The following is a 27,094-nucleotide window of genomic DNA, read 5'->3' as shown; positions in this document are numbered from 1 at the left end:
GAGCAAGCCTGGCTCAATCTCAGCTCACCCTGGGTCTGGGACTGCTGCAGCTCTGCATTTTAAATGTAATAAGAGCCAGCCCAGCTCTTTCTACATTTAAAATGCAGAGGTGCAGTGGGGTAGCTCTTGGACCTGCCATGAGCTGGGACTGCGCAGTCTTGGGTAACACCAGCGGCTCCTGTCTGCAGGATGCCATGCAGCCTCTGCTCATGTTGAGCCTGGGCCCACCGTGTATAGAGGCAGCAGCACAAGGGGAGGCAGGTGACTCCGTGAAGACGGTGCTAGGTGGAACCAACTTATAAGCCAGCTCCCCCCAGCACTGGCTTCTGCTCTCCCCCCTTGCTGCCTCTGATACTCGACTACTCGCTTACATCCCTACTCCAGAGTAGTCAGGCTTGTATCTAGGGTTGCCACCTTTCTAATTGCTAGTAACCAGACCCCTGCCCTGCCTCTTCCCCCAACTCCCTGCTCTTGCTCCATCTCTTCTCCTCAGGCCTTGCCCCTGTTACTTACTTCACCCTCCCCTCAACCCCACACGGTTAATTGCTGAATCATCTCTACATCCTCCTCTCCCTCAGCAGCTGGGCTCCCTCTGCTTCAGGGCTGGACCAGAAGCTGTGCACCTGAGATGGAGGTGGCTCTGGCTGAGCAGGGACTGGCACATGTTAATGATCTAGTTGTTTGCCCTGCCCCACAGTAACCAGACTTTTGGTGTTCACTCTGTACACTTACTAGACTTTCTGACTGAAAACCAGCCATCTAGCAACCCTAAATGGTATCCTGACACAGAAATCAAACCCCAACTGTCTGGGTAAAACCCAGATGGGTGGCAATCCTATCTATGTCTCCAGCTTTGATTTTTTTCCAACGGTGACATGTACAATGATCAGAAGGGCTGCTTCATTTGCATGTGGGTGGATGGCTTCTTGTGTGCATTTGTGAGGTTCAGATAAGTTAAATACAGCTTGGGTGTATGTTCTGAAGGTTACAGTTTGAATCTAAGCCATCCAGGAGTTAAGAAGCTCCACCTTGAGACTTGACTAGACAAGTTGCTGAATTGGAATTGTGTAGGCAGAGTGGTGTGCCTGTGGTGATGGAGAGAGAAGGGAGTGTTTGTAGGTGTGCTTTTTCTCTCTGCTAGGAGCACACAAAAATAGATAAGAAATCTTCCCCAGCAAAGAATAATAATTAACAGTACCCTACTTTGATGGTTCAGATACAGGATGAACAAACTTTGGTGTTAAGGCTTGTATAAGCTTTCCCCTTCCCTCCACCCTCTCTCCCACTCTCCTTACCCTTTTCCTTTCCCTTCCAAAGAAACAACAGTGTCCCTTTTGCTTATTGTAAGAGATTGGTTGGGGACTCGTACACACAGGTTTCCGCTTTTGTCTTTCTCACCATAATCTGGAGTGTTTTCCTTAAAATGTAACTAAACAAAAAATCTGTGTGGTCCTTTTACCTTTGATAAAACACAATTATTTTTAGTTAAGTTCTGTCTATGACAAATCTGCATATTTCCACAAGATGTGAACAAGAGCTGGGTAACTACCGAATCTTCATTCGCTGCTAGCCTTCTTGTTCCTTGATCCTCAGCCATCCTCTCCTCCCTTCCAGAACTAGGCATAGTTCACCATACATTATTCCTCTCTCTAGCGGATATCATGGAGATAGTTGTCAGCTGTGGAATGATTAAGCACAACCAGATTCTACTCACTCCCATCCTTCCAAGAGACTAAAGCACAAGATTTGAGGCAGCACCATAGCTGTACGGTGTGTTTCATGTATAACTAAAGAGAAGAAAATGGAGTCTTACTCCTTCACTGTGAAGGATGCCTATCTAAGAGGGTCACAACAGTGCAATGCTATAATCATATTTCCAGTGGGAAATATTTAGTCCTTAATATTACTGCAGTCAAAAATGCAAAATAATCAGTCTCTCCTGTTCCTGCCCCCAATCTCCAGGACTTTTAGGAAATTAACAAAATCTTCCCAAAGTTTAAAAGAAGACTCACTGTGTGATTACCTTTTTTTTAAATAACTGACTAATCTCTGCCTCATTTCTTATCATTCCCTGCCCTTGCCCCCTTTGCTCTTATCAATGAGTCACACCTCACTTCTTCCTTAGTTGTCTTCCCACACTCTCATCTTCATGCGGTTTCCCATGTTAGAAGTAACTCTGTCCCATTTCAACTGAAGTCTCTTTTTCCACAGCCATCATTTAAATTAAATTCCTCTGTAGGGACACATATTCTAGGTCTTCCAGGCTGTTACAGTGCACTCCTCTTGTAAGAATCACATCCATCCCAGATTTTGATTTTTATAAGTGGTTGATTCTTGTAAGTGGAATGTTTTAGTTAGCATAAGAATGATTTTGTCCCAGTGGGGTTGATCACTATATGCAATTGATTTCACATCAGTGAGTCTTACAAACTGAGTGCTCTGTGTTTTGAAAAAGACTGTATGGGCCTCATCCCCACAACACATATAGACACCATTGAGTAACAGTGGTTTTTTTTTTTTTTTTTTTGTATAGTAGTTCGGGAATATGTATAACAATGTGTTAAACATTTATTTAGAAAATGTACAATATTATTCAATCTGTTGATGCCTATTGAACTTTAGGGAGAGATGTATTTGTAGTCAATGTATTACTGAATTTTCTTAGATGAGTGATGAAGTCCTGAACAATTAGATTTTGGATTACATGGTTGGTCTCTTGTCATGTAGGTATGTTTCTTGCATCAACAGCCTCAGTGAGCCAGTAGGCTACATCCATTTACGGTGGTGGTGATGATAGTAGTGTTTGAATGGATCTGTAAGAACTGAGCCAGCTGCACCTATGATGACATGAAGAGTTCTGTGAATACATTTCTAGATCCTGTTGTGCTGCAAAGTTATTTTTGTTGTACAAGTGAAGAGGAAAGTTGATTGTCCTTAATTAGATACTTACAGTGTTGGTCTCATTTTCTTTCTTACATAGTGAGAAATGTTGGGTTTATGATCAGTACAACTAATTCTCAGGTTTTTTCATTATTTCACTTATGCTTGCAAACATTTTTAAAGGCGGTAAATATTTTTTATGTCCTGTCCCAAGTCCTGTTGTTAGTGTGTGATGTTCCTTATCTTGAGTTCCAATCTGGAATTAAGTTTTTCAGATAAATTGATGTTCTAATCTCATTTAAGACCTGTGTATATTAGAACAATATTAACCATTGCTTGCTGCCCCCAGCACATTTGTAATAACCCATATACATACTTATATTCTCACAATAAGGTAAAAGCAATCATATAGAACTTTAGATTAAACTCATGGTGAGCAAATATACTGTTTGTGCTTCTCTGCTCTACTAGTAATCACTGATGCAGTACCATTCTGGGTGGTATTGTTGATGTTATAGCTCCAATAGTATAATTCTCCCACTGCTATTCCACAATGCATCCATCATTACTCATGTGGCCTGCCCTTTACTGCACATGGACCAAGTTTTCTAGAAGCTACTTTTCTGTAAGAAAGAACAGTGCATGCAATTTGGATCTCGTTTGTGCACTATATTCTAATGATCAACTTCAGCAGCAACTGAGTCTTGCCCACATGCTGATCGCCATATTTGGGGTTGGAAAGGAATTTTCTTCCAGGGTAGATTGGCAGAGGCCCTGGAGGTTTTTCGCCTTCCTCTGTAGCATGGGGTACAGATCACAGCTGGAGGATTCTCTGCATCTTGAGGTCTTCAAAGTATTTGAAGGCTTCAATATCTGAGATATAGGTGAGAGGATTATTCTAGGAGGGGTGGGTGAGATTCTGTGGCCTGCACTGTGCAGGGGGTCAGACTAGATGATCATAATGGTCCCTTCTGACCTTAAAGTCTATGGGTATGTCTACACTACCCTCCTAGTTCGAACTAGGAGGGTAATGTAGGCATACCGCACTTGCAAATGAAGCCCGGGATTTGAATTTCCCAGGCTTCATTTGCATAAGCGGGGAGCCGCCATTTTTAAATCCCCGCTGGTTCGAACCCCGTGTAGCGCGGCTACATGGGGCTCGAACTAGGTAGTTCGGACTAGGTTCCTATTCCGAACTACCAGTACACCTTGTGGAACGAGGAATCCTAGTTCGAACTACCTAGTTCGAGCCCCGTGTAGCCGCGCTACGCGGGGTTCGAACCAGCGGGGATTTAAAAATGGCGGCTCCCCGCTTATGCAAATGAAGCCCGGGAAATTCAAATCCCGGGCTTCATTTGCAAGTGCGGTATGCCTACATTACCCCGCTAGTTCGAACTAGTGGGGTAGTGTAGACATACCCTATGAGTCTGAGTTCATTTTGTTTGGCCACTAGACCTTAATATGAGCATGCTGCTGTCTGGTCTCACGTTTGCAGGCACCAAAGTCTTTCTCAAGAAATGAGAAGTTGTAGTACTTGTTAGAAAAGACTACTGGCTTAACCAGAGAGCCGAGGTAATAACTGTGATAACTTGCTTGTCCTTTTAAGGAAAGTCTATGTGAAAGGAATGAGAGTCGATAATAATAGGTCCAGTGTGGAGGGAAAACGGTCAGTTGTTGGATAGGCTGGACAGAGTCCTTGATATGCAGTCCAATATGTGACTGGATAGTGTGAGGGCTCCATGTAAAGTACAGGTGAAAGATGAGGACAGAGGTGATTCCGTAGATCCAGAGAGATGATAAGCGGAAAGAAGAGATACCAGACTCTCTCTGCTATTCACTGGTTGCAATCCCTGAACTAACTTACAAGGAGAGTTTGCAAAAAGCCTCTTTGAAACCTCTTGAAGCAGTGCTTGCCCTTTTAAAATTTACCTTAATTCTTATTCTACCTTCTGTCTCATCTCTTAGTTTCCTCCAAAAAGGAATTGACTGCCTCTAGATGTTGGTGGCACTGTTTGCAAGGGTACTCCATAATTCCTTTTGCTCTTGAAAGGCTTCCTTGCTCAACTCTCCCCTCTCCTTCCCCCGCCACCTACCTTCCCCCACCCATCTCTCTCTGTCAGTTAAGCTAGTTTTGTATCCAGCAGCCTTGTTCACCCACTCTTCTATGACTCATACTGTTTTAGCTGCTAATCTCTGATGTGGAACCTTGTGATAAAATACCTTTGTGAAAATCTGTATATACTTCATCCACTGACTTATCTACCATGTCAGTGATATCTTCAAAGAACTCCAGCACATTAGTTGAGCGTGACTTTTCAACCTTGATTTTATGTGGACTGTCCGCTGTTTGTTTGGGGTTCTCTTATCACATCCCTGAAGATAGTTTTAAGTTTTCTATACAACAAACGTGAAACTTGCTGATGTATATTTTCCTATTTGGTTTGGTTTTTATTAATTTATTTAAATAATTGGTTGTGTTTGCCAATTTCCAGTTCTCTGAGTCACTCTGATTTCAATTAAATTAAAAAAAATATATTCATCAGATTCCTTTTTCTTCAGAAGACTCTCGCTCACCTCATCAAATCCAATGTTTTATTTAAGCGGATGAAATTTTGTATAACTAGTTGTTATCTGTGTATACTATCTATCCGTTCTGGAAGATTCATCTACACTTCAGGCAGTTTTGCATTCTCTTCTTTTATAAAATCAGGAATAAAGTATTACTTACCTGCTGTTTCCTAACCCCCAGTGTAAATCCTTCAATTCCATTTTCCTTTGCTCTCCATAGTTTTCGTTATCCTTTGTCTATTGCAAATATATTTGAAAAAGTCATTAGTACCATTGTTATTTTTATTTATCCATTATATGCAAAGTATACTTTCAAAGCATTTCAGGCTAATACCTACTCTGAGGAACTGACAATCATGATTTCTGCAATTCGTTATCTATTGTTTCAAACTATGAGCAATTTGCTAATGGAACCATTAAACACTGTTTTGCAGATTATGCCTCCTTGTTCAGGATGCTTATGGAATGTTCAGTGAAGTGCAGTTGCAGACCCCTACTTCTGGAGAAGACATTGAACAGCATAGCAGCATATGGGAAGCAAAATCCTGCACTTTAACTGGAATGAGAATTTTGCAGAGAACCACAAGGGGAAGGTGAGAACAGTCCCTTGAAAAAATACGCTGTGTATTATGGCAGAGGTGATGTCACTTTATGTAGTTTAGAACACAAGGCAGGCTTTGTTTGATGTGGTATTATAATCACCATTTGTAGAGCACATGCAGGTGGCAAAGCAATAAAGGAAAAATATAATATTTGAACAACTATACTCAATCAGAGTAAGCAAGTTTAAATAATATTAAGTATTTTCTTGGAAAAGGGGTGAAAGAGGAGAAGCAAACTGATACTGCTCATTATTGTTTACAATACAAATTGTTTTCCTCGATTGTGATGACATTTGAAGACTCAGAACCATGGATAAGACCTAGTAGGTAATTTAATCCATCTCTTTTTCATTACAGGAGTCGTCTCTATATTTTCTACAGCTTTGTCCAGTTTGGTTTGAAGCACTGCAGCTTTTTCTAGTATAAAAAGGCCTTTTCAGATTTGCTTATGTTGCTTGGAAGGGAATTTAAAAAGGGGGTAGGGAGAGGGATGCCACTTTCAGTCCAGAATAAGCATGTCCACACTGGGACTTATTTAAGGATAATTACATTGATTTAACTATACAGGTAAAATTATACTAATATAAACAATAGAACTTTCCTGTACAGACAAGCCCTATAAAAAGACAGTAGCACGAAATCTGGAATACTAAATTAATCTATGGTACCTGCTTAATTTTGCTAATTGTGTGCAATTTATTTTATTTTTCAACCTAAATTTGTAATTATTCACAGAAAATTTATTTTAATGAGATTTTTTTTGTGTGGAATAGCTTCCCAAAGAAGTGGGGTGAATGTCCCAAAAAGGGACATAAATAGTATAACTATATCAGATTAAATTCTTACTCTAACTTATATCATGGAAACAAATCCTTAGCATTAGACACAGTAAAAATATTTTCATGAAACTTTTCTGTCCAAAAATGACGTTTACTTGAAACTGAAATGCTTCATGGAAACATTTATTGCTGCAAAAGTTTTGTTGGAAAAGTTTCTCAGATCCAGCACATGAGAGATAGAAAAAGAAAGATTTGTTTCACAAAAACTTTCAAAAGGCCTAATTTATGCTGCATAAAAATAAAAACAAATTTTGAGATCCTGGACTGTATCATGAAATGGAATAGTTGTTTTCTGCCCACGCTAATATAATTTTGTGCATCTGTGTATTTTTGCCCTATTTTTGCTCTCTACCAGTTAGGGTAGTATTAATTTTCAGACCATCTCTTGGATTATTTATGTATCTTAAAGAAAAAACAATTCTTGTTCATTCACAGTTTATAATTTGGATCTTTTTTTAGAAGATACATATTTTCCAAAGAAAAAAATGACTTTGGAACACAGGATACAAATGCATACTTATAAATGGATGTTAGTGAGATTCAGCATGCCCGGTAAATAAGAGACAGACGTTTTAAAAATTTGATTTCTATTTCAGAGTAGCAATAACTCACTTCTGGTTGTCCTGAGGAGGGTCAGATTATTCAATATGGCTTGTAAAAAAATTCTTATTCAACCGTTTGTTACTGACAAATGCAAATTTGGGCCAACCAAAAACAGTTTGTAAATTGGGATCCATTTTAGCAAATTGTTTCAATCAGGAAAGACCAAAAAACTCCAAAATGTAGAAACGATTTATAAAGTCATTTCTGAAATTAAATGTTAAGAGATTTTGTTTTATAAAAATGTTTTGTTTTTTAATTTCCCTCAGTATTGTTTACTTTTTAAGTTTAAAAACCTCAGAATGAAAATAAAATGTTTCATTTCAGGTTGATCTAAACATTTTGGGTTGACCCAATTTTTTTTTTCCAATCTGCAACCAAACCAAACGTTCAGCTATTCAGACAACCCTCCTATGCAGTGTTTAAAGCACTAGTGGCTGGTCTTGGCTAGTGGTTGGAGCTGCATTGTGGTAACACTAAAGAAAGGAGGCTAATATAAATCCACGGTTATTTAACATGATTTGCAACATGATTTCACTGCCCAATGTTTGTTATGCTTTAGTCTCACAATTATTTGTTTATGCTCATATTTCTGACCTCTCTGTCCCTAGCTATGACTATTTCAAATGCTGTAGGAAATGCCAAAAGGTGCTGGTTTCATGAAAACCAGCCATGGATGGTGCTGGTTTCAGGAAAACCAGCAGTGGATTCTAAAATGAATGTAAAGGAATAAAAGTATAAAGTATGTGGGAAAAGTTTTTTTTCCCTCCTCCCCCCATCACTCTTTGGGCAGGTGAGTCTGGAGTAAGTCAAAATGGGTGATGAGCTCCAGCATGTGTCTGTTGTCCCATAATCCCAATGACTGGAATCTCACTTAAGTAGTCTGAATGCACTCTGCTCCCTTAGTCTTGGGAATTTGACAGACAACATTTTTGTTTACTTTTTGTAAACATGCACTTACTTTAAGGACCAAAATCTAGCCTCGGTTCAGAAGACAATAAACTAGGATATTTCAGACTGACCATGGACTACTAACTAACCTGAACAAATTCGGGGGCTAGTGGGTTTGGCAGAGGGAACCATACTCCCTTCTGAGGGAGGACATAGGTGCTCTGAAAGAGAAGGTGGCTGAAAGCTCACACAAATGACCCAGAACAGTCCCAAGTTAAGCAACCCATTCATCTTCTGATCTTCAATCCTAAACCTCACCGAGGCAAGGAAGAGACACTTGGACATGCTGGATGACAAGAGAGCCCTGGTCTTTTATCCTGATAGGATTAGACTCTTCAGATAGACTCCCAAATTGTCTTGATTTGCTGACAAAAAGGTCTGCAGTTTCTAAACAAAGATTTTTCAAATGGATATTCAGTTGCATTTGTTCTTGTTATCAATCTTGCAATATCCAAACACCTTTGGACATACAATTCACTATAAAGCCTTTCTCCAAAAAGGTCCCAGCATTGAAATATGTAGAGCTGTGACTTGTGTCCCTATACTTGCTGAGTATCACACAGTAATTCATGACACTGCTTCCAATGTTGCAGTCAGCTTGAATATTCTTTCTTGGTATAGGGCTCAATTCTGAAGCCCCCTCCTGCTTAGAGAGAACAGTTCTGTAGTCATCTAGTGTAGGGACACTACTTGAAGAAGAAGAAATGGTTACTCTCCCTGTTCAGTAACTCTGGTTCTTCAAGAAGAGCAGTGACTACACAGGATGAGTAACCATTTCTGTTAGAAACCACGAGTAGTCCTGTAGCACCTTAGAATCTAACAAAGATATATATAGTATCGTGAGCTTTCATGGGCAAAACCTACTTCCTCAGATGAGCAGAGTAGAGAGAAAAAGCCATTTCTTTTGGCTATTCTTACTCAGAATATAAAAGCATAATCAACAAAAAAAAGAACAAATTTGAAAGCAGTAAAAAAAAAAAAAAACCCCAAAACTTTAACATGATACCTAACAAGCCTAGGATATAATTGATGCTAAAAGCTTAGCATGATTTGAAAAAGGATTAGACATTTCTTTAGTTAGACAGTGTAGACCTACATAGTTGCATTAATTGATGGAGCTTAGGAAGAAACTTATGGCAGTCGGTTCCATAATTGTTCACTCCAAGGTTTCTTGCATCTTTCTCTGAAACATCTAGTTCTTCTGTATGTGTCAGGAACTGGATGCTGAACTAGCCAGTCCCATGGTCTATTATGACAATTCCCATGTTCTGAAGTTGTTCTAAAGCTTACCTCACTGATGGTGGGTAAAATCTGCGCTCCACTGAATTTAATGGAATTTTAACCATTGACTTTGATGGGGATTTTACCCACTGTTTCTAAATAGAGTTGTACAAATAACTAGTTTTGTAGTTCACTGTCTGTTTTGATGGGAACAAATCTTTTTGGGTTGACTTGAAACAAAAAATCAAAATGTTCAGTGAGCCAAAAAGATAGGGGACATAATTTTGCATTGAACAAAATGTTCGACCTAAAATAAAGTGTTTTTAGTTTTTGAGCTTTTACATTTTTATTTTTAATAACATTAAGCAACTTTTTGTTTTTAATAAAAAAAAATCATGTGTTTTATTTTTAAAAGGTCAAAACAAAACATTTAGTTTTGAAAGTTTTTTGAAAGTTCTTTTTTTAACTGAAACAATTAGAAGAATGCGACACACATTCAGAAAATGTTTGATAACCCAAATCTTTTTTTTTTTTTTTTTTGGCAAAAAATGTTTTGGCAGAACTTTATTTCTAAATTCTTATGAGATTCTCTGATGGGAAATACTATAGAAATATAATTTATTTGACTATGTGAAAAGCAACTTATGTTCTGGATGTTGAAGTCTTATTACACCTATCTTAATCTTTACGTAAATTAGCTACTGTGTTAGTATATCATCTAGCTCTTTTTTAAATCCAGTGAGTTTCTCTCTCCCTTCCATTTTCCTCCAGTGCTTCACTCTGTGATTTACTCAGTTATCCTCTGTTTCACATGCTGGCTTTCTATAAAGACATGGTTATGCAGGACAATGTAGCTGACTGCTAACTGCCATAAGGAGGTTCTTCAACTGCTGGATAGTAACAGGAAACATGTAATGGCCACAGAGCAAGGAAGTAGTAATTTCCTTCCTTTTGGTTTTCCCTCCTCCAAAAGAGTGTCAACTAAAGGAACTACCCACTTTCCGGGGGTTTTGTGGTCCTTGAAACCATTTAGTAATTACTTTGGTTATAAAGTTGAGTGCTTCAGTCAGTTTAAAACATAATTGAGATAATTTAATGTTGATAAGATACTTTTACTCTTTATTGTTTTGATAACTATAGATCTTCAAAACTAATTTATTTTCTACTTGAGTGTATTCTTTTTCATTTAACAAACTTTGATTATTGCTTAGATTTTAAATGGCCCATGTAACTGATGAAGATCTGTCTATATCTGAGAGTGCACAGTGGCACTGTATTTTGTAAGCATGAAAAAATTTCAGTCTCTTAGTGATATGATAGGGATTTTGGACTTTGTTAGCACTATCCAAATTATTCCATGCAGTATATGTCATTTCTAATGTACCATAAATAATGAAATTATATTAACTAAAGTTAACAAAAATGGGGGGAAAGTACACTTTCACTGAAATACTGAGTTACTAGTTTCAGGTTTTGATTCTCCCCTCACTCCATGCTCCATAGGTACATGTAGAGCTTAAGTCTTAAGGGTGAACGTTGTTTCATATCCTACATGCCGCAATGACTATGCATAACTGAAAGCTGAGGAACAGTGCTGGCTGACAATTAAATTTACATTTGGCTTGTCTGACTTTTGATCATATGTATGCAGTATGGCTATGTCTAGACTGCAAGCCTCTTTCGAAAGAGGCTCTTTCGAAAGAGAGCGTCTAGACTGCACGTTGAACTTTCGAAAAAGCGGCTTGCTTTTTCGAAAGAAAGCACCCAGTGAGTCTGGATGCTCTCTTTCGAAGAAGCCCTATTTACATTGAAGATCGCCTTCTTTCGAAAGAGGAACTTTCGAAAGAAGGCGTTCTTCCTCGTGAAATGAGGTTTACCGCCATCGAAAGAAAAGCCGCGTTCTTTCGATTTAATTTAGAAAGAACGCGGCTTGAGTCTGGATGCAGGGGAAGTTTTTTCGGAAAAAGGCTACTTTTCCCGAAAAAAACCCTGAGTCTGGACACAGCCCATGTGTTTCAGAGGAGGGGAGAGTTATTGGATTTTAGGGTTGAACAAATTGAAATCTTTTGTGGAAGGTAAGTAATTGCACTTCCCTCCACAAACACTAAGATTATTTTTGTGTTGTAATATTTGCCTGATGGAAGCAAAAAAAAAACCCCCAACCAAACAAAACACCACATAACACCCCACCCCGAAAAAAAAACAACAACAAAAAACCTGTGTCTTAAACATGTCTCTTTCTGTAATATTTTCAGAGTAAAGTGGAAGGCAGCAGTGTCGGGGAGTTAAAATTTTCTTTTTTTTTTGGTGATTTTTATAATATTGAAGAGGGTTCTTGTTTTTTTTTTTTTTTTGGTCCAGTAGCTACAGAATGTTTCAAAGTTAGTGGAAGACCATTGCTTTCTAAGAGCAGTTTGGCTTCTCTCGAGGGTTTATTAAATACCCAGCTTGTATTACAGGGTCTGTATGCATATATTGGTGGAAATAAGACTTTGCAATTGTTATAAGAAGCAGTTAAGCAATAATTGGTCTACTCAGCAATTAGATTACAGAAGCTCTGCAGGCCCCATGGGTTGGTAGGAGTACTGATGCCAGTTCCTGCAAGGAATTGTTATAATCTCTGCACTTTTCAGCAGGCATGACATTAGGCATTTTTTGGTGCACTCTTCTAGTATCACTGATGCTGCCAAATTCAGGTACCATATTCTTTTTCATTAAGTGTACTATGCTGAACATGTTTGAGATAATATGTGTTCTAAGATAGTGATGGTCTTTTCCCTGGAAAACTAACAGGGCCATTTGCTAGCGTTAGCCAAAAGAAAGATGGTGTGAATGCCAGATATTTGCTACTCTGTTCTCTGGTATTAATGAATAAGCCAAAAAACTGAAGATTCAGTTTGAGTAATTAACCTAATATCTTTGGTCTTTAGACAGGGTTGGAATATAATTTTCTCATAAGATGTGAAGTTCTCTAGCTGGAAGTGAAAGAAGAATATCCTCTTCAAATATTACTTTCTCCTCCAATTCCAGCTGTGATCAGGACTACTGCACTTTTCCTTTAGTGATCCTGAAACACCTATTTTTTTGTTTTAGTTTTTTCCATGCAGTCAACCATTACATTACCTATCATCTTGCCTTTTGCTAGTTCACGTTGGGTATGTCTACACTACAGAGGTTTTTTTTAGAAAAACAGCCATTTTTCCGAAAAAACTTCAGTTACGTCCACACTACAATCACATTCTTCCAAAAGAAAATCAAAAGAACAGAGAGTTTTCCAAGCGTTGGTAATCTTCATTCTACGAGGAAAAAGCCTTTTTCCAAAAGAGCTCATTCGGTAAAAGATGTGTGTGGACTGGAAAGAGGGAGTTCTTTCGAAAGAAGAGGAGAAAGCACAGGTGCTCTGGTGGCCATTCTGTCCTTAGCAATCACAACTTAAATGTGTCCATTCAGTGTGGATGCTATCTTTCGAAAAAGCAGATCGCTTTTTCTATGCGCTTTAGCAGTGTGGACGCTCTCTTTCAGAAGTTTTTTTGGAAGATCTCTTCTGGAAAAGCTTCTTCTGAAAGAAGCCTGCAGTCTAGACATACCTATAGACCCATTCTCTCCCGTCTTTTCTTCCTTTTCCTTTTCTTCTTTTGTCTTGGTCTTTATTCTTGCTCTTTATCCATTCTCCTGAATTTGCTGTGAAATGATATCTAAGTAAAAAATATTTATAAATTTCATTTTGCTGCATAAAAACTAATATCTATCTAATCTAGAAACCCAGGAGGAGCACATCAGTTAGAATTTCTCTAGGTTGGAGGAGGAGGTGACGTGGCGCCAAAAGGTTATCAGCAGCAAAACACCTGTCTCTATTAGGGCTTCCAATGTTGTTGGAGTTTGCAATGGTGGGAAATTTACCACCAATGTCTCTAGTGTCAACAAGGTCAAAGTCTCAGCTCACCCATCTGTTAAAGAGATGTTAATAATATCTACCTTCTTTATAAAAAATCAAAGATTACAACACAGTAAAAGACAAAAGGTAAGAAACAGAAGGTGGTTTGTGTTTCCTGATTATGCTGCTGAAATGTGAAACTGAGGAGGGAGGTGGTTAGACGTGTAAATGAAAGCAACCTCAGACTGGGGCAGCACATTCTTTCTCCAACAGGGTGGGGATGGCAGATACTTGTCTGTGTTCATATTAACATCTATCGTCTAGTAATTGTTCCATTCGGTGGTTTAAGATGATTTATTAAATAGGTCACGAGTTGTTTCTGCACAAGCAGGCGGTAGTGGGTTCTTTTTTTGTTGTTGTTTTTTCCATTCAGTCAACCATGTGTTCAACTTGTTTAACAATATGGCTTATTAAAACCTCAACCAGCACTGAGGATTCAGACAGAACAGCTTGAGGTAACTGATCTTAAGAAAAAAAAAAGGCAGCTTAGCTTGTTCAGCTTTCCAAAGTGAAGCTATAAATAATGATTTACGAGTTTCATGGACATTAAAAGCAAATGTGAACAGTTCCTAATGGTGTGGGGTATGAACAGAACTAGAAAGATAAAGGGTGAGCAGTTGACACAGAGAGTTGACCTGTATCATAAGACCATTAGACCCTGCATTCTTATATATTATGGTTAGGGCCCTACCAAATTATGTTCCATTTCATGGTCAAGATTTTACAAATCAAATTTCATTTCAGCTATTTAAATCTGAAATGTCAGGTGTTGTAATTTTAGGAGTCCTGACACACAAATGCGTTTGGGGGAGATGCAAGATTATTGTAGGGGTGGTTGCTACCCTTCTGTGTTGCTGCTGGGAGGACACTGCCTTCAGAGTGGGGCACCTAGCCACTAGTCTCCACTCTCCAGACATAGCCACTGCTCTTTGACCATCCAGCTCTGAAAGCAGCACGGAAGTAAGGGTGACAGTAACGTGGCCCTGCTAAAATAACCTTGAGAGCCACCCTGCAACTCCTTTTTGGATCAGAAACCTCAATTTAAGAAACTGCGTCTCCCCCATGAACTCTGTGTAGTACAAGATAAAAACACACAAAAGGCCAAATTTTAAGGCCCGTGACTCGTTTCTCATGACCACGAATTTGATAGGACCCTATTTATGGTTATTGATAGACAATACATTTCCACGGTCACCTTGGAATGGAAGAATTTTTTCGTTCCACACGTGTATTTTAGTTTCCTATTAAGATGCTGGCATGATCCCATTTGTTAAGTTTATATTGGGGTTTTTGGTTTTCTTTGTTTTAATTTACTAAAGGGATTCAATCCTTTATTTTGTATGAAGAATATAGAGTATTAGTTTAGATTTCTTTTCTTTAGGTAAGAAGAACATAATTCAAAATAAGATTCATTTTTTTACTTGTACCTGTTGGCTCTTTTGTTTTGCCTGTTTCCTTGGTTATGAAAACATTCAAAAACATTGTCATGAAAATGTTCAGAAAATACTGTCATTATTCTCCCCTTCCATGCACACACACACCCCTCAAATTACAGCAAAAATCCTTTCTAGTTATACAATGAGGCTATGTCTACATTGTGCAAAAATGGCGGCTCGTTAGGTTATTTTCAGGCAGAACGGCTCTTGAGCAGTGTAGACTGTTCCTTCTTGCACAAAAGCCCCTTGTGCAAAAATGGCGGCTCATTATGTATACAAATGAGATGCAGCATTTGCATATCTTCTTATGTAAGAATGTACAATGTAGACATAGCCCGAGAGATTCTTTACTCACTGTGGGTCAACCCCTAACACTTCACTGCAGCACAAAACCAGCTAGAGTTTGACTCAGTTCCATAGAGTGCTACAAATATTCGGTGAAATACACAGTCTTTTTCTGGGGGCTTATGCATCACTTAATCCTGAAAGTTGGGCTTAGGTGGGACATGAGGGTTGCATAAGCCTTGCACCAGCTTGTTTTGCAGGGTTAACTTCATGTGTTCTGAGGGGATATAGTCCCTATGTTGTTTCCAACCCTTTTCTCTTAGATATCTAGGAAGCAAAGTCCATGACTGTTTGGAGTGTAGATAGGCAAATGCAATGTCTCCTGACCTCCATTTGGGTGGGGAAGCAGGTCCTTTGCAAGGGGCAGTGACTGACACTCCCCCAGCACTGCCACAAAACTCCAGAACAGAATTTCCAGCCTGATAGAGCAAGTACAGTGATTTCTACCTTTGCAGATCCCTCTGGTGTTACACCCCCCAAAACTAGTCTGACTAGTAACATCAAGGGAAAGCGTGAGGCCAAGATATTTAGTCATAGATAGTTGCTAAGTAAATTTGTTTCCCTGAATGAATTTGTAAACAAATAGTGTAAATTACTGTGTAGGTAGGTGCTTTTAGTTCAATCAAGATAGGCTTCTTTGGATTGTATACTTCTTTAAAGAAAAGTCAGTTGCCTTTCCTTGGTTATATCATGAATGAGAAGACAAGTCAGTAATAAGGGCAAACTTCACACCACCTGTGTGAGGCACCAGCATAGCATCTGGGAGGAGACAGACACCTCCCTTGGGTACTGGAGGCAGGACATGGGCCATTTGTGCAGCTGAGCTGCTATAGTTCATACTTGTGCTAACTACTCCACTCCCACTTTGAGAACTCCACATGTATGCTAACCTCTGTGTGCTGTCTCCTATACAGAAAAGAGGTTGCTTTGGTTCCTGTAGCTTAATCCCCAGCTGCAGCTCCCTGCACTAGCCATGAGACCATTCTGCTTCCCACAAATATCAAGATCACATTACTTATAAATGAGAATGATTACACAGGGCTTTAATGGACTGTAACTAATGTGCTTTAACTTTATACTTCTGTAAAGTTGCAATTTGTCTTTCTTGTCCAAGTGTCCCGATGTAAACAAGCCTGTTTTCTCATCCTGGCTCTATGAGAGACATGAATTCAACTTTGCTGTTTCATATTTTTCCCATCTGAAAAGCATGGCTAATAGTAGAAGGGATATCAAAGGTTACACAGCCCAGTAAAATCAGCTTTGTGAATGCTGATCTTTGAGATCGTTGAATGAAAGACATTAAAGAGCAAAGTACAATATTATAAAAAAAAATGAAAATTTGTGTTCACCCATAGTTTTCTTCTGTCTTATTCCTCTATCCAAAACTTGTCTTACCACAATCCATTTGTCCAGGCAGTGTGTCCATTTTGTATGTAGGTTTCTAAATGAAAAATAGAATCCTTAGTTTAAAAAATGGATAAAGAATGAACTGCAAATGAAAAATAAAAAATGGGACTATTCCATTTGTGATTCTTTATTATGTATAATGAAGGCTTGGAGTTATTTTTAAAAATAAATAAAAGCAAACCCTGTTTGTTCTTTACACTAGAATTTCAGATCTCTCCTGGCTTTCTCAAAAGATTCTATGGCCAATATACCTCCAAAGTCAGAGGAAAATAAGAAAGTAAAACCATTTAGTTCATTGTCAAATAGCATTTTACTCAGCTTATTGCAAATGTTCTAGATTGAAAACTCTTTTGAATAAGGAACTGAATTGGTATGTATCTTGGAGCATTTAACAGTAATCTTGTATCTTTTTATAGGCAAAGAATTAAATGAAACTTCAATATTCAGTAGTTAATTATCTTTTCCTCCCTCTTTCTGCAGTAGAAATCACAGGGATTAAATTAGGCCAGCCAAACCCCCAACATCTGATGAACAAATGTGACTTACATTTATTTTCACTATCATATGAAGATTCAAATTAAATGTCTTTAAAGCAGCATGTTAAATTGAAAACATTTTGAACCAGGCTATATTTTTTTCCCTTAGGGCACTGGGACTTTTCAGTCTGATAGACAGTTTGTGGCCTCCATTAGTACCTCTGAAAGTTCCTGGTCAAAGTCAAGAATGTGAAGCGGTAAGATGTATAATTATTGAACTGTGTTTCTTCATGTATAATGTTCTTGCATGTATAGTGTGCACATGTTTTTGGTGTGTCAGATTCTCCCAGTCCTTTCAGCCAGCTATGCTCTAGTCCACGGGTAGGCAATAATTTTTGTTAGGGGGCCACTGCAAGAATTTGTAAGTAGTCAAGGGTCACACTCTTCCATTATATTAATGAAGAAGGTGCAGGGTCTGGGATGGAGGTTGAGTGCAAAAGGGAGCTTGGGTAGAGGATTAGGGTGTAGTTGGGGCTGCAGAAGGTTTGGGTTATAAGCTGGAGCAGGAGAAGCTTGTGACCAGGGGTAGGGGGTGGAGGTGCAGGGCCTGGGAAGGAATATGGGTATAGCTACAGGAGACAATTCTGACCTGGAGGAGAGGTGTAGAAGGGAATTCAGGGTCTGGGAGAGGGTTATGACCTGGGACAAGAATGCAGGGGTGGGGAAGCAGCGGTTTGAGTTGTGAGTCTGGAACAGAGGTGCAGGACTGGGAGCAGAAGGCTGGGGAAAGGGAAGAAGGCTGCCAGGTGCAGGCTCTGGCTGGGAGGTACTTACCTTAGGTGGCTCCTGGCGCAGCCCAGCAGGACCCTGAGGCAGGCTCCCTGCGGGCCACACTCACACACACTGCTCAGTGTGGCTGGATGCAGGGGCCATGTGCATCTCTGTGTACTGTGTGATCCTTTGGGGAGGGGCTCCATGCACAGCCTGTGCCACAAGTAAGGCCAGTTTCTAACTAGTGGGAGCTGCAAGATTGTGCTGGAAGTAGGGGCAGTACACAAAACCCTCCCCCCTGAGTGCATAGAGATATGCATAGCCCCACAGCCAGATGCTTTGACATGCATGCAGGGGTGCAGCAGGCAGGGAGACTTCCTAAGGCTCCCACTAGGCAGCGGGCCAGATGCAGCAGTTTGGCAGGCCAGATTTTGCCCATCCCTTCCTTAGGCCAATACTTTGATCTCATCCACCACTGTAGGTGGTAACTACCTCACCATTAACTTTCTACACACTTCATGGTGGCAGACACCATGGATTACTAGTTTTGTAGTCCTCTCCTCCTCCAAGAAATACAAATTAGATCAGACACTATAAAGGCAAACTAGAAAATATAATGGTAGAACTCAGAAAGGACAAGGATGTTCTACAGGTCAAAATCAGGACTATTCTAACTTCCTTTGCATGCTGAAGAGATTCTGACCACTACCCCTCTGAGACTTTTCAATAAAGAAAGGAAACTTTCCATTGTTACACACTTCAAGTGTATTTCATAAACTCAGATCCTAATATTTGAAGATGCCACAATGATTTTTTTATCGATGCCCATTATTTGAGATATGTCTAATTTTGATACGTTTATTATTGATATAAATGTGCCTAGAACTTACATTCTTATGGATGTAAATAAAATTATGTATAACAATATAATGTTAAAACAACAAGGTGTCAGGTGACACTTTAAAGACTCACAAATTTATTAAGGGTATTAGGGCGCAAGCTTTCGTGAACTACTCACTTCCTCAGATGCTGAAGAGAAAAAATGTTATTGTAGGAAGAGGTCTCTGGAATAGACTTCTTTTATGCCATATGTACACCAAACTATATTTTTTTATATAGTCAAAAGGAAACATTTCATTTTGACATATTTTTTTCTTATATGTAATTTATTTTTAATGGGTGAACAGCTGTTTTCATTAATCCAGCTTTCTTGTATTATATAAAGTATTTCACTAACTCCCAAACAATATCCCCAGAGTAGAATTTTACAAACTGATAAATAAAAGTGTAGAGACGACCCTGAATCCTGAGAAAATATTCCATCTTATAAATGCTTAAGGGAAATAAGAGCTGGTCCTAGCACAGAGAAAAATTCATGTTGTTGCTGAATTTCTGTTCTCCATTTTCTCCCTGTGCTGCCCAGGATTTAATTTGGCATCTTTCAACGTTCTCAGTAAAGCTGCTTCAGATGTTTACTGTCACCCACCCACATGCAAAAAAATCCCCAAATCTCAGAAGTAATACATCGTTTCTGAAAACATGAAAATCATAGAATTCAAACTCTCACAACTGGCCTGCACAAAGCAGGCATAAATGGTGACTAGTTGTGTTGTATATTTTTGTCCACGGATCAAAGTCAAATGAGGAAAAAAAAGACAAATCTTACAAACTAATTTCACTTATTTTGTGGAAGCATTACTTTTTGATTTGCTCCTACTTCACAGGGGTGTTGTGAGTATAAGATAAATGTTTCCATACCACTTTGAAAATATATTGTATAATGTGTAAGTTCTAAGTATTATTATTTATCTTGGTCATATTGAAATATTTTTAATTCTTGTATTTCTTTTATTTATTTTCAATAGATTAAAAGTAACCTTCCTCCTCCCAGCTTCTGTTACATTCTTACAACTCAACCAGATACAAGACATGCTAATGTAAGTGAGGAAGGCCGGATTTCTAATTTGTACCTGCCCCCAACTGTGCATAGTCTAAAGGAAATTCTTCAGGTAACTTTTGTAAAGGTTCAATAACAGGTATTTTGTATTATTAATTGTATAGGTTTATAATATCTTATATGTCTAAACTTCTGTTTTAAATTGTATGGCAGGTTGGTGATTTTAATCAACGTTGTAGCTTTTGGGCACGAGTTATATATCAAAGGCTGCAGGTAATTATACTTTTTAGCAATAAAATGTACTAAAACCAATGTAATATGTGTGAAGAAGCAGATATTTGCTGTGTTTAGATACAATATTTATTTTTCAGAGGCTCTTGAAGAGCTATCTGAGTGGAATTATCCGTGGGTAAGAGATCCCTGTGAATGGGAAGCAAAAAGAATACTTTTATTTGGTCTCACTTTTGTTTGGTTTAGAAAACTAATCTCTTCTGAATCAAGTGCTGTTTATCAAGGGACAGATGTTTACCTTGTATATCTGTGGTAACAACCAAAAAGAGAATCAGTTTTAGTTACATTCTGCCCTCAAATGTACCTGTGAAGCCCCCATTCACATACATATGGGTTATGTCTAGACTACATCCCTCTTTTGAAAGAGGGATGTAAATTAGACACATCGAAATTGCAAATAAAACCGGGATTTGAATTTCCTGCACTTCATTTGCATAATGACAGCTGCGCGTTCTTTCAAAAACAGGTATTTCGAAAGTGAAACCACTGTCTAGATGCGGTTCTTTTTAAAAAAAAAAAAAAAAAAAAAGCCCTAGAAAAACTGAATTTGGCTTTTTTAATTTACTAATAAAATCAGAAACTCTTAGGATAGGTCTACACTTGCTCCCTAGTTTGAGCTAGGGATGCAGTGTAGGTGACTGAAATTTAAATATCCAGCGCTTCATTAGCATGATCTCGCCAGCACGTTACGCCACTCGACAGCTGTTTCAAAAGTGGAAGTGCACGCCGGGACCCCTTGGTTCAAACTAACGTTACTCCTGAGTAACTAGGGAACAAGTGAAGACGTACCCTTAGATAAATCTGTCTGCCACCTCCATTGGATTTTCTACTTCTGGATTTTTTTGTTTGTTTGTTTTTAACAAAGTGATGCTCACTCATCTCTATATCTGTAATTAAAGGGTTTTTCTTCAGGCTGTTGGATATGCAGGAGATGGGGGATTCCTTGACAAGAAAAAAATAGTGTCAAATAAAACTAATAACGCTGCTTCCAGGGTTCATGGGAAATGAGTTGATACTTAGGCAAGCAGCGCAGCTAGCTCCTAAAAAATGAGTGTTTTTCATTGTTTAGTGATTATTCCTCCAACTTCCCAAGCTAAATGGCATAGGCATTTGTGTGGGTTTCAAAGCAAGATGGAATGATGAGCTCCTGAGGGCATCACAGATTATCTTCCTGCCCTATTCAAAAACAAAACCCACCACCAACAAAATAAACTTTGCTTTAAAAAATTGTTTTAATAAAGAAAAATAGATTGTGTGTTAAACTGTTTGGCTGATTAGGAGGTCACTGATTTTAGATAGGGTTACTAGATGAATTCAGAAAAATACCGGACACATTTGATCTCAGATGGGGGCGGGGGGACTGGCCAGGAGAGGAGTGGGGCTGGCTGGGAGGAGGTCGGGGGAAGAGGGGCTAGGCGGAGGGAAACCGTTGGTGGGAAACAGGGCTGGCCGAGAGCAGATTGGGGGGAGTCGGGCTGGCTGTGGGGGAACTGGCCGACAGGGAGCGGGGCTGGCCAGGAGGGGGTCGGCGGGGGAGCGGGACTGGTCAGGAGAGGCGGGGGACAGGGCTGGCTGGGAGGGGGTTAGAGAGAGTGGGGCTGGCCAGTGGGGTACTGGCCAGCAGGGAGCAGGGCTGGCCATGGGCGGGGGGAACCAGAGCACAGATCCCAGAGTGCTGCCCATCCCGCGTATGGTCCTGGCAGGGCGCATGGGCGAGTCTGGCCCCGGGGATTCCATCCCGCTCCACCCCCACTTCCCTCCTCTCTACTGTGTAGTTGCGTACTGCCTGGCTGGTAGACACGCTCATGCAGTGTATGTGTGTCTACCAGCTACCAGCCAGGCAGTATGCAACTACGTTCTAATACTCATGATAATAAAACTTAATTAGAAAATACCGGACATATCCAGTATTTTCTCAATTTGTTTTCCCGACAGAAAGCTCAAATACCAGACTGTCCGGTTCAAAACCAGACACCTGGCAACCCTAATTTTAGATGTGCCTATATCTGAACCAATATTATGTAGCAGTATCCTATTCTAGAAATTCCTATGATTTAGAAAAGAAATTAACGATTCTGGGATATACATTGCTTTAAAGCAGGGTTACTCAACATGCGGCCCCGCAGCCTGTTTGTTTACGGCCCATGGTGCAGTTTGGGTTTATGTAGGGCTCAACACACGGCCTGTGGGTGGGATCCTTTGAACATGGCCTCCACTGGAAACATGCTCCACAATGGCGAGTCAGTATAATGGTCTTCTGTTGATATGCATTTTAGTAGTTAAATTCCTGGACTGTCATTGCTCATTAAAAGTGCTGTCATATGGGTGGAAATCGGGTAAATATTTCATTTTATTAATATCAGCAGAACAGAACTAAATGGGGCCTGCGTGTTTTGTAGTCTTGCCTTAATCTTTGTATTCGTGCCTGCCAGTGTGAAAGAAGCATATATATTCAACCACACTTAAGCTGCGGCCTTCAGCATATACTCTGAGTATCATTGTGTCCCCCGGGACTTCCAAAGTTGAGTAGCCCTGCTTTAAAGACTATTTACATGCCTAATGAGAGAGACCTATATATACTTCCATGTTAAAATGTTTGATAAGCCAATTTTTGTAAGTAATCATTCACTATTTAACAGTATGCATTAGATATCAGTAAGTTAACAAGGTAAAGACTCATACATTACTGTAAATCTGTACTACAAAGGCAATGAAAAATGTTTGAGTTTTGAATAGCTGCTCTTGGGATGTAACTTACCTGCTATTTGTATGTCACTCACCTAATCCTTCCAGAAATAAAATGTCATGTGCAGCAACTTATTTGCTTCAGTTTTTGCCAAGAGGATTTGTTCTACACACGCAAGATCATTGTGCAATAAGATGTGAAGGGAGGACCTTGATTCAGCTTTAATTTATTCTTCAGACTCATATGTGGAACTGGGAAAATGCTCTCTTTGGATTGTGTACATTTTGTAGTTAATTTATAGTAGTGTACTTTACAAAGCAGCAACGTTTCATCCATATAAATATTTGATCAGTGTTCTGCAATACTTTATGTGGGTGACAGGGGAAAAGAAATATGCACGTTATTATTTATTTATTTATTCAAAATAAATACTGTAGTATAAAAGGAAAATGAGGAAATAAATTCCATCTGTGCTTGAGGAATTGTCCTTTTTCCTAACTCAATCCTGCTGCTGTTTGTCTGTTGTTTCCTTTCTGTTCCAAACAAATTGTCACACATACAAAGATGATGATTTTACAATGACTTGTGATGATGATGATTATTTATTATTTTACTTTTTGGCTGACTCTTCTGTTGCATACCTCTGAAGATTGGCCTTTTAAAGATTTAGTGTTACTCTCATGTAACAGCTGTACAAGTCAATCTTTCAAAAACTGTTTTAAAACTCTGCACATATAGAAGGTGATCAGATGCATGTAGATCTTACTGTAGGGGTGAGGAACCTTTTTAGCACTGGAAGCTGCTGACCCACAGAAAAATCAGTTGGGGGCCACACACGTGAGAAGCAAAAAAAACAAAACAAAACAAAAAACCCCAAAACCTCACTGAGGTGGCCCCTGACTGGAGAGAAAGACACTCCCTATCTTCCCCCTGCATACCAGAGCCTACTGAGGGTCCAACCCAGTAGATTTTATGTGTTCTAGCCCTGCTGTAGGCTGGCAGGGGGGAGGGGCTGGAGCAACAGCACAGGAGAGGGAGCCCTGAACCTCAGGGAACCTGATCCAAGTAAGCCGGGCCACATGCACCTCCCACCACGCCTTAGGTTCCCCACCCCATCTTACAGAAAGACTTGGGATAAGTACAATAAAGAACATATATTAAGGAACCAGAATAAATTGTTGCATCTGAGTTATGTATTCTGCCAGCTACCATTTCTGATCAGTTTTATTTGTTCTGGGAGCTACTAATATGAACAAATGGCTAGTTTTAAAGAGTCTGATTTTCAAGAGGTTTGAATTTGCTGTTGGAAATGAGCTGAGATTCTCATTGCTTTATAACCTGTAATAGTTGCTTATAGCTTTAAGAGTTCATATACAGGCAGTCCCCGAGTTACACGGATCCGACTTATGTCGGATCCGCAGTTACGAATGGGGATTTTCTCGCCCCGGAGGACTGGAGCGGCGGGACGCCTGGTCCCGCCGCCCGCCTCCTCCGGGGCGAGAAAAGCTGCTCCCCGTCTCCCTGGTCTGCTAGGGGAGCCAGCAGACCAGGGAGACGTGGAGCAAAGCGGCGGAGGACCCGGGCTGGACCCGCGGCGCTGATCTGGAAGCACCGCGGGTCCGGCCCGGGTTCTCTGCGGCTTTGCTCAGCGTCTCCCTGGTCTGCTGGGGGGGGGGACGCAGCTAGTGCTCCCCCCTCCCCAGCAGACCAGGGAGATGTGGAGCAAAGCCCCGGGGCCTGTAGTAGAGCAGGTGGGGCGCTGCTGGTTAGTCCCGCAGCACCGCTCCTTGGCGCTACTGGACCAACCCGGCAGCACCCCAGCTGCTCTGCCCCAGGAGTCCTGATTCAGCCGCTGCTGATCAGTTTCAGCAGTGGCTGAATCAGGACGCCTGGGGCAGAGCAGCTGGGGTGCTGCTGGGTTGGTCCAGTAGCGCCGAGGAGCGGCCGCGCTACTGGACCAACCCAGCAGCACCCGAGCTGCTCTGCCTCAGGCATCCCCAAGTCAGCCGCTGCTGAAACTGACCAGCGGCTGACTACAGGAAGCCCGAGGCAGAGTTGCTCTATCCCGGGCTTCCTGGAATCAGCTGCTAATCAGTTTCAGCAGCAGCTGACTTGGGGACGCCTGGGGTTCTTAAGTTGAATCTGTATGTAAGTCAGAACTGGTGTCCAGATTCAGCTGCTGTTGAAACTGATCAGTTTCAGCAGCGGCTGAATCTGGATGCCAGTTCCGACTTACATACAGATTCAACTTAAGAACAAACCTACAGTCCCTATCTTGTACGTAACCCGGGGACTGCCTGTATCTTTATTTTTAGAAATGCAGACATTCTCTTGAGGAGGAGGTTGTGATACTTGCAGAAATAGAACTAGCAGAATTGTGGTAGGGATAAGGCAATATGCCACATTTATTGTGAAAGCAGAATTCATTTACTATCCCTAGCTACTAAAATTACTCACCACACATACACACACTCATGAACACATTTCTACAAATGGGATAAAATTACCAGCCTCAGTTGCTCATGCTATTCCACTGGTCTGGCGGTCTAGACACGAGGTGAGGAGCTGGGTCGTGTCAGTGTGCACTGATGTTCCTGGAGGATGATTATAGAACCGAAAGACTCAGTTCTACAGTTCTGCACTCATCTTTTTAATTGTTTTAGTCCATGGAGCCTGTTCTGTCCCACTGCCCCAGGACACTGTGTGACCATGAGTCACTAATTAACTGAAGATGGGACTTTGACCTTTTCTTGATAGGACTTTTTCCCATCTTTCTTGGGTGGGTTCTTTTGCAAGGCTTGCTCACATTGTTCTTCAGCCATCAAGGTGGTGCTGGCAGCTGGTCTCCAGACAGGCTGGCTTCAGGGACTGATTCCTTTACACACACATTCACACTTTTACATAGACACACACATAATTTTAAAAAGAGTTGAAGCAGTACAAAGTTTTAAATGAGGTTTCAGTTACAATATATAACAAGAAAAAGTTACAGTAAAAGATTCTCCAAAGGCAATTCTTAACAGGTTACTGACAAAGTAATCCAAATCCCATTCATGAAGATTGGGATTCAGTTCATGAGGTTACGTTGGTAGATATAATTTATAAATGGGTGATTTCATGCTACAGCCCTACAAGGTAAGATGGAGGAAGTTAGAATTAAATTCCAATAAATAATTGAGATTATGAAGATTCTGGAATTTGCTGAGTGCATTCTAAATATATGCTTCAATTAAAATTGTAATATATTATTGCAAAATTAAAAAGATGCATCTGTGCATGGTGTTCTGGTAGCACCCATCGCCATATTATCTAAGCTCTGAAATATTGTTTTAAAAATCATAAATTCTTCAGAAAAAAAATTACACAACTTTCATAATATTGTCTTGAATCTAAAATAAGTTTATTTACTTAAAAAATATTTTCCGTATCATGCGCATACACTATTTCATTATTATAGAGCTGCTCCTGAGTGTTGACTTTGCATGAACTATAGGCATAAAATAAAACACTGAAGCATTTAAGGTGGATTGGGAACAAAGAGAGAGAATTACAAAAGCATTGCAACAGACGCAAGAAACACAAATTGCAAAATGTTAGCCAGCTGATATTGGTAGATCTTTTAATACATTTAATATCCCTCTGTCTAATGTGTTCATCAAAGTAATATGAGACATTTAGAAACATTAATGAAGTTCTGCTAATCATGTTTTCAGATGTGAAGTCTAACAAAGTCTAGGTATTTTGGCTGTGACATCATCTGTTTTCATGTTGTTTGTTTTAGCAACATCAGAATATATTGCTCACTGTTCTACACTGACAGAAGTCTTATGTAGTCAGGACGGGTTCCCTTGTTTCTCTCAGAATACTTTATGAATGATTTAGTTTATATTTATATGTATTTTTCAGATGGTATTTGTTCACCAGTACAAAAAGCATCCACTTTTGTAACCTGTATATGAGCTATTACCTAGAGAGTTGTGTACATGAAAGAGTCTGATGACAATATGAATTTGCTTATGTAGGAATAATGTCAGTCTGACACTTTTTTGTTTTTTAACTGCAAAATTCATATAAGGCCTTGTCCAGACTAACATAAAAGGGGTAAAATGTTGTTAGCTAACACATTTTAACTAATGTATTTTAAAAGCCTAGTGTGGAAGGAGCAAGCTGTATTGAATACTAACTGGTTG

General features: G+C 39.8%; 1 protein-coding gene and 1 long non-coding RNA gene across 9 annotated transcripts in view; one reads left to right on the top strand and one right to left on the bottom strand.

The window, feature by feature from the left end:
* Window positions 1-27,094, top strand: part of SPIDR (scaffold protein involved in DNA repair) — a 348,017-nt gene that overhangs the window by 306,728 nt on the left and 14,195 nt on the right. For both annotated transcript variants that reach the window (XM_075920729.1, XM_075920730.1), the window contains 4 exons: window positions 5,883-6,041; window positions 17,429-17,516; window positions 19,896-20,039; window positions 20,141-20,200. In XM_075920729.1, the coding sequence (XP_075776844.1) occupies window positions 5,883-6,041; window positions 17,429-17,516; window positions 19,896-20,039; window positions 20,141-20,200 (451 nt within the window). The remainder of the gene's footprint in view (window positions 1-5,882; window positions 6,042-17,428; window positions 17,517-19,895; window positions 20,040-20,140; window positions 20,201-27,094) is intronic.
* LOC142827083 (uncharacterized) lies at window positions 2,698-25,545 on the bottom strand. 7 transcript variants are annotated; one of them, XR_012901477.1, is made up of 5 exons: window positions 25,412-25,545; window positions 16,726-16,817; window positions 5,609-5,685; window positions 2,951-3,185; window positions 2,698-2,837 (listed from the first exon to the last, which is right to left on the bottom strand). It is a non-coding gene; the product is annotated as an uncharacterized LOC142827083 (long non-coding RNA). The 7 variants fall into 7 exon arrangements; XR_012901474.1 differs by having other exon boundaries at window positions 2,951-3,136; XR_012901475.1 differs by having other exon boundaries at window positions 2,951-3,136; window positions 16,772-16,817.

The sequence above is a fragment of the Pelodiscus sinensis genome, chromosome 2, assembly GCF_049634645.1.
Source record: "Pelodiscus sinensis isolate JC-2024 chromosome 2, ASM4963464v1, whole genome shotgun sequence".
Taxonomy (NCBI): Eukaryota; Metazoa; Chordata; order Testudines; family Trionychidae; genus Pelodiscus; species Pelodiscus sinensis.
The sequence above is the reverse complement of the archived record's forward strand: the minus strand, read 5'-3'. Positions and strand labels throughout refer to the sequence as shown.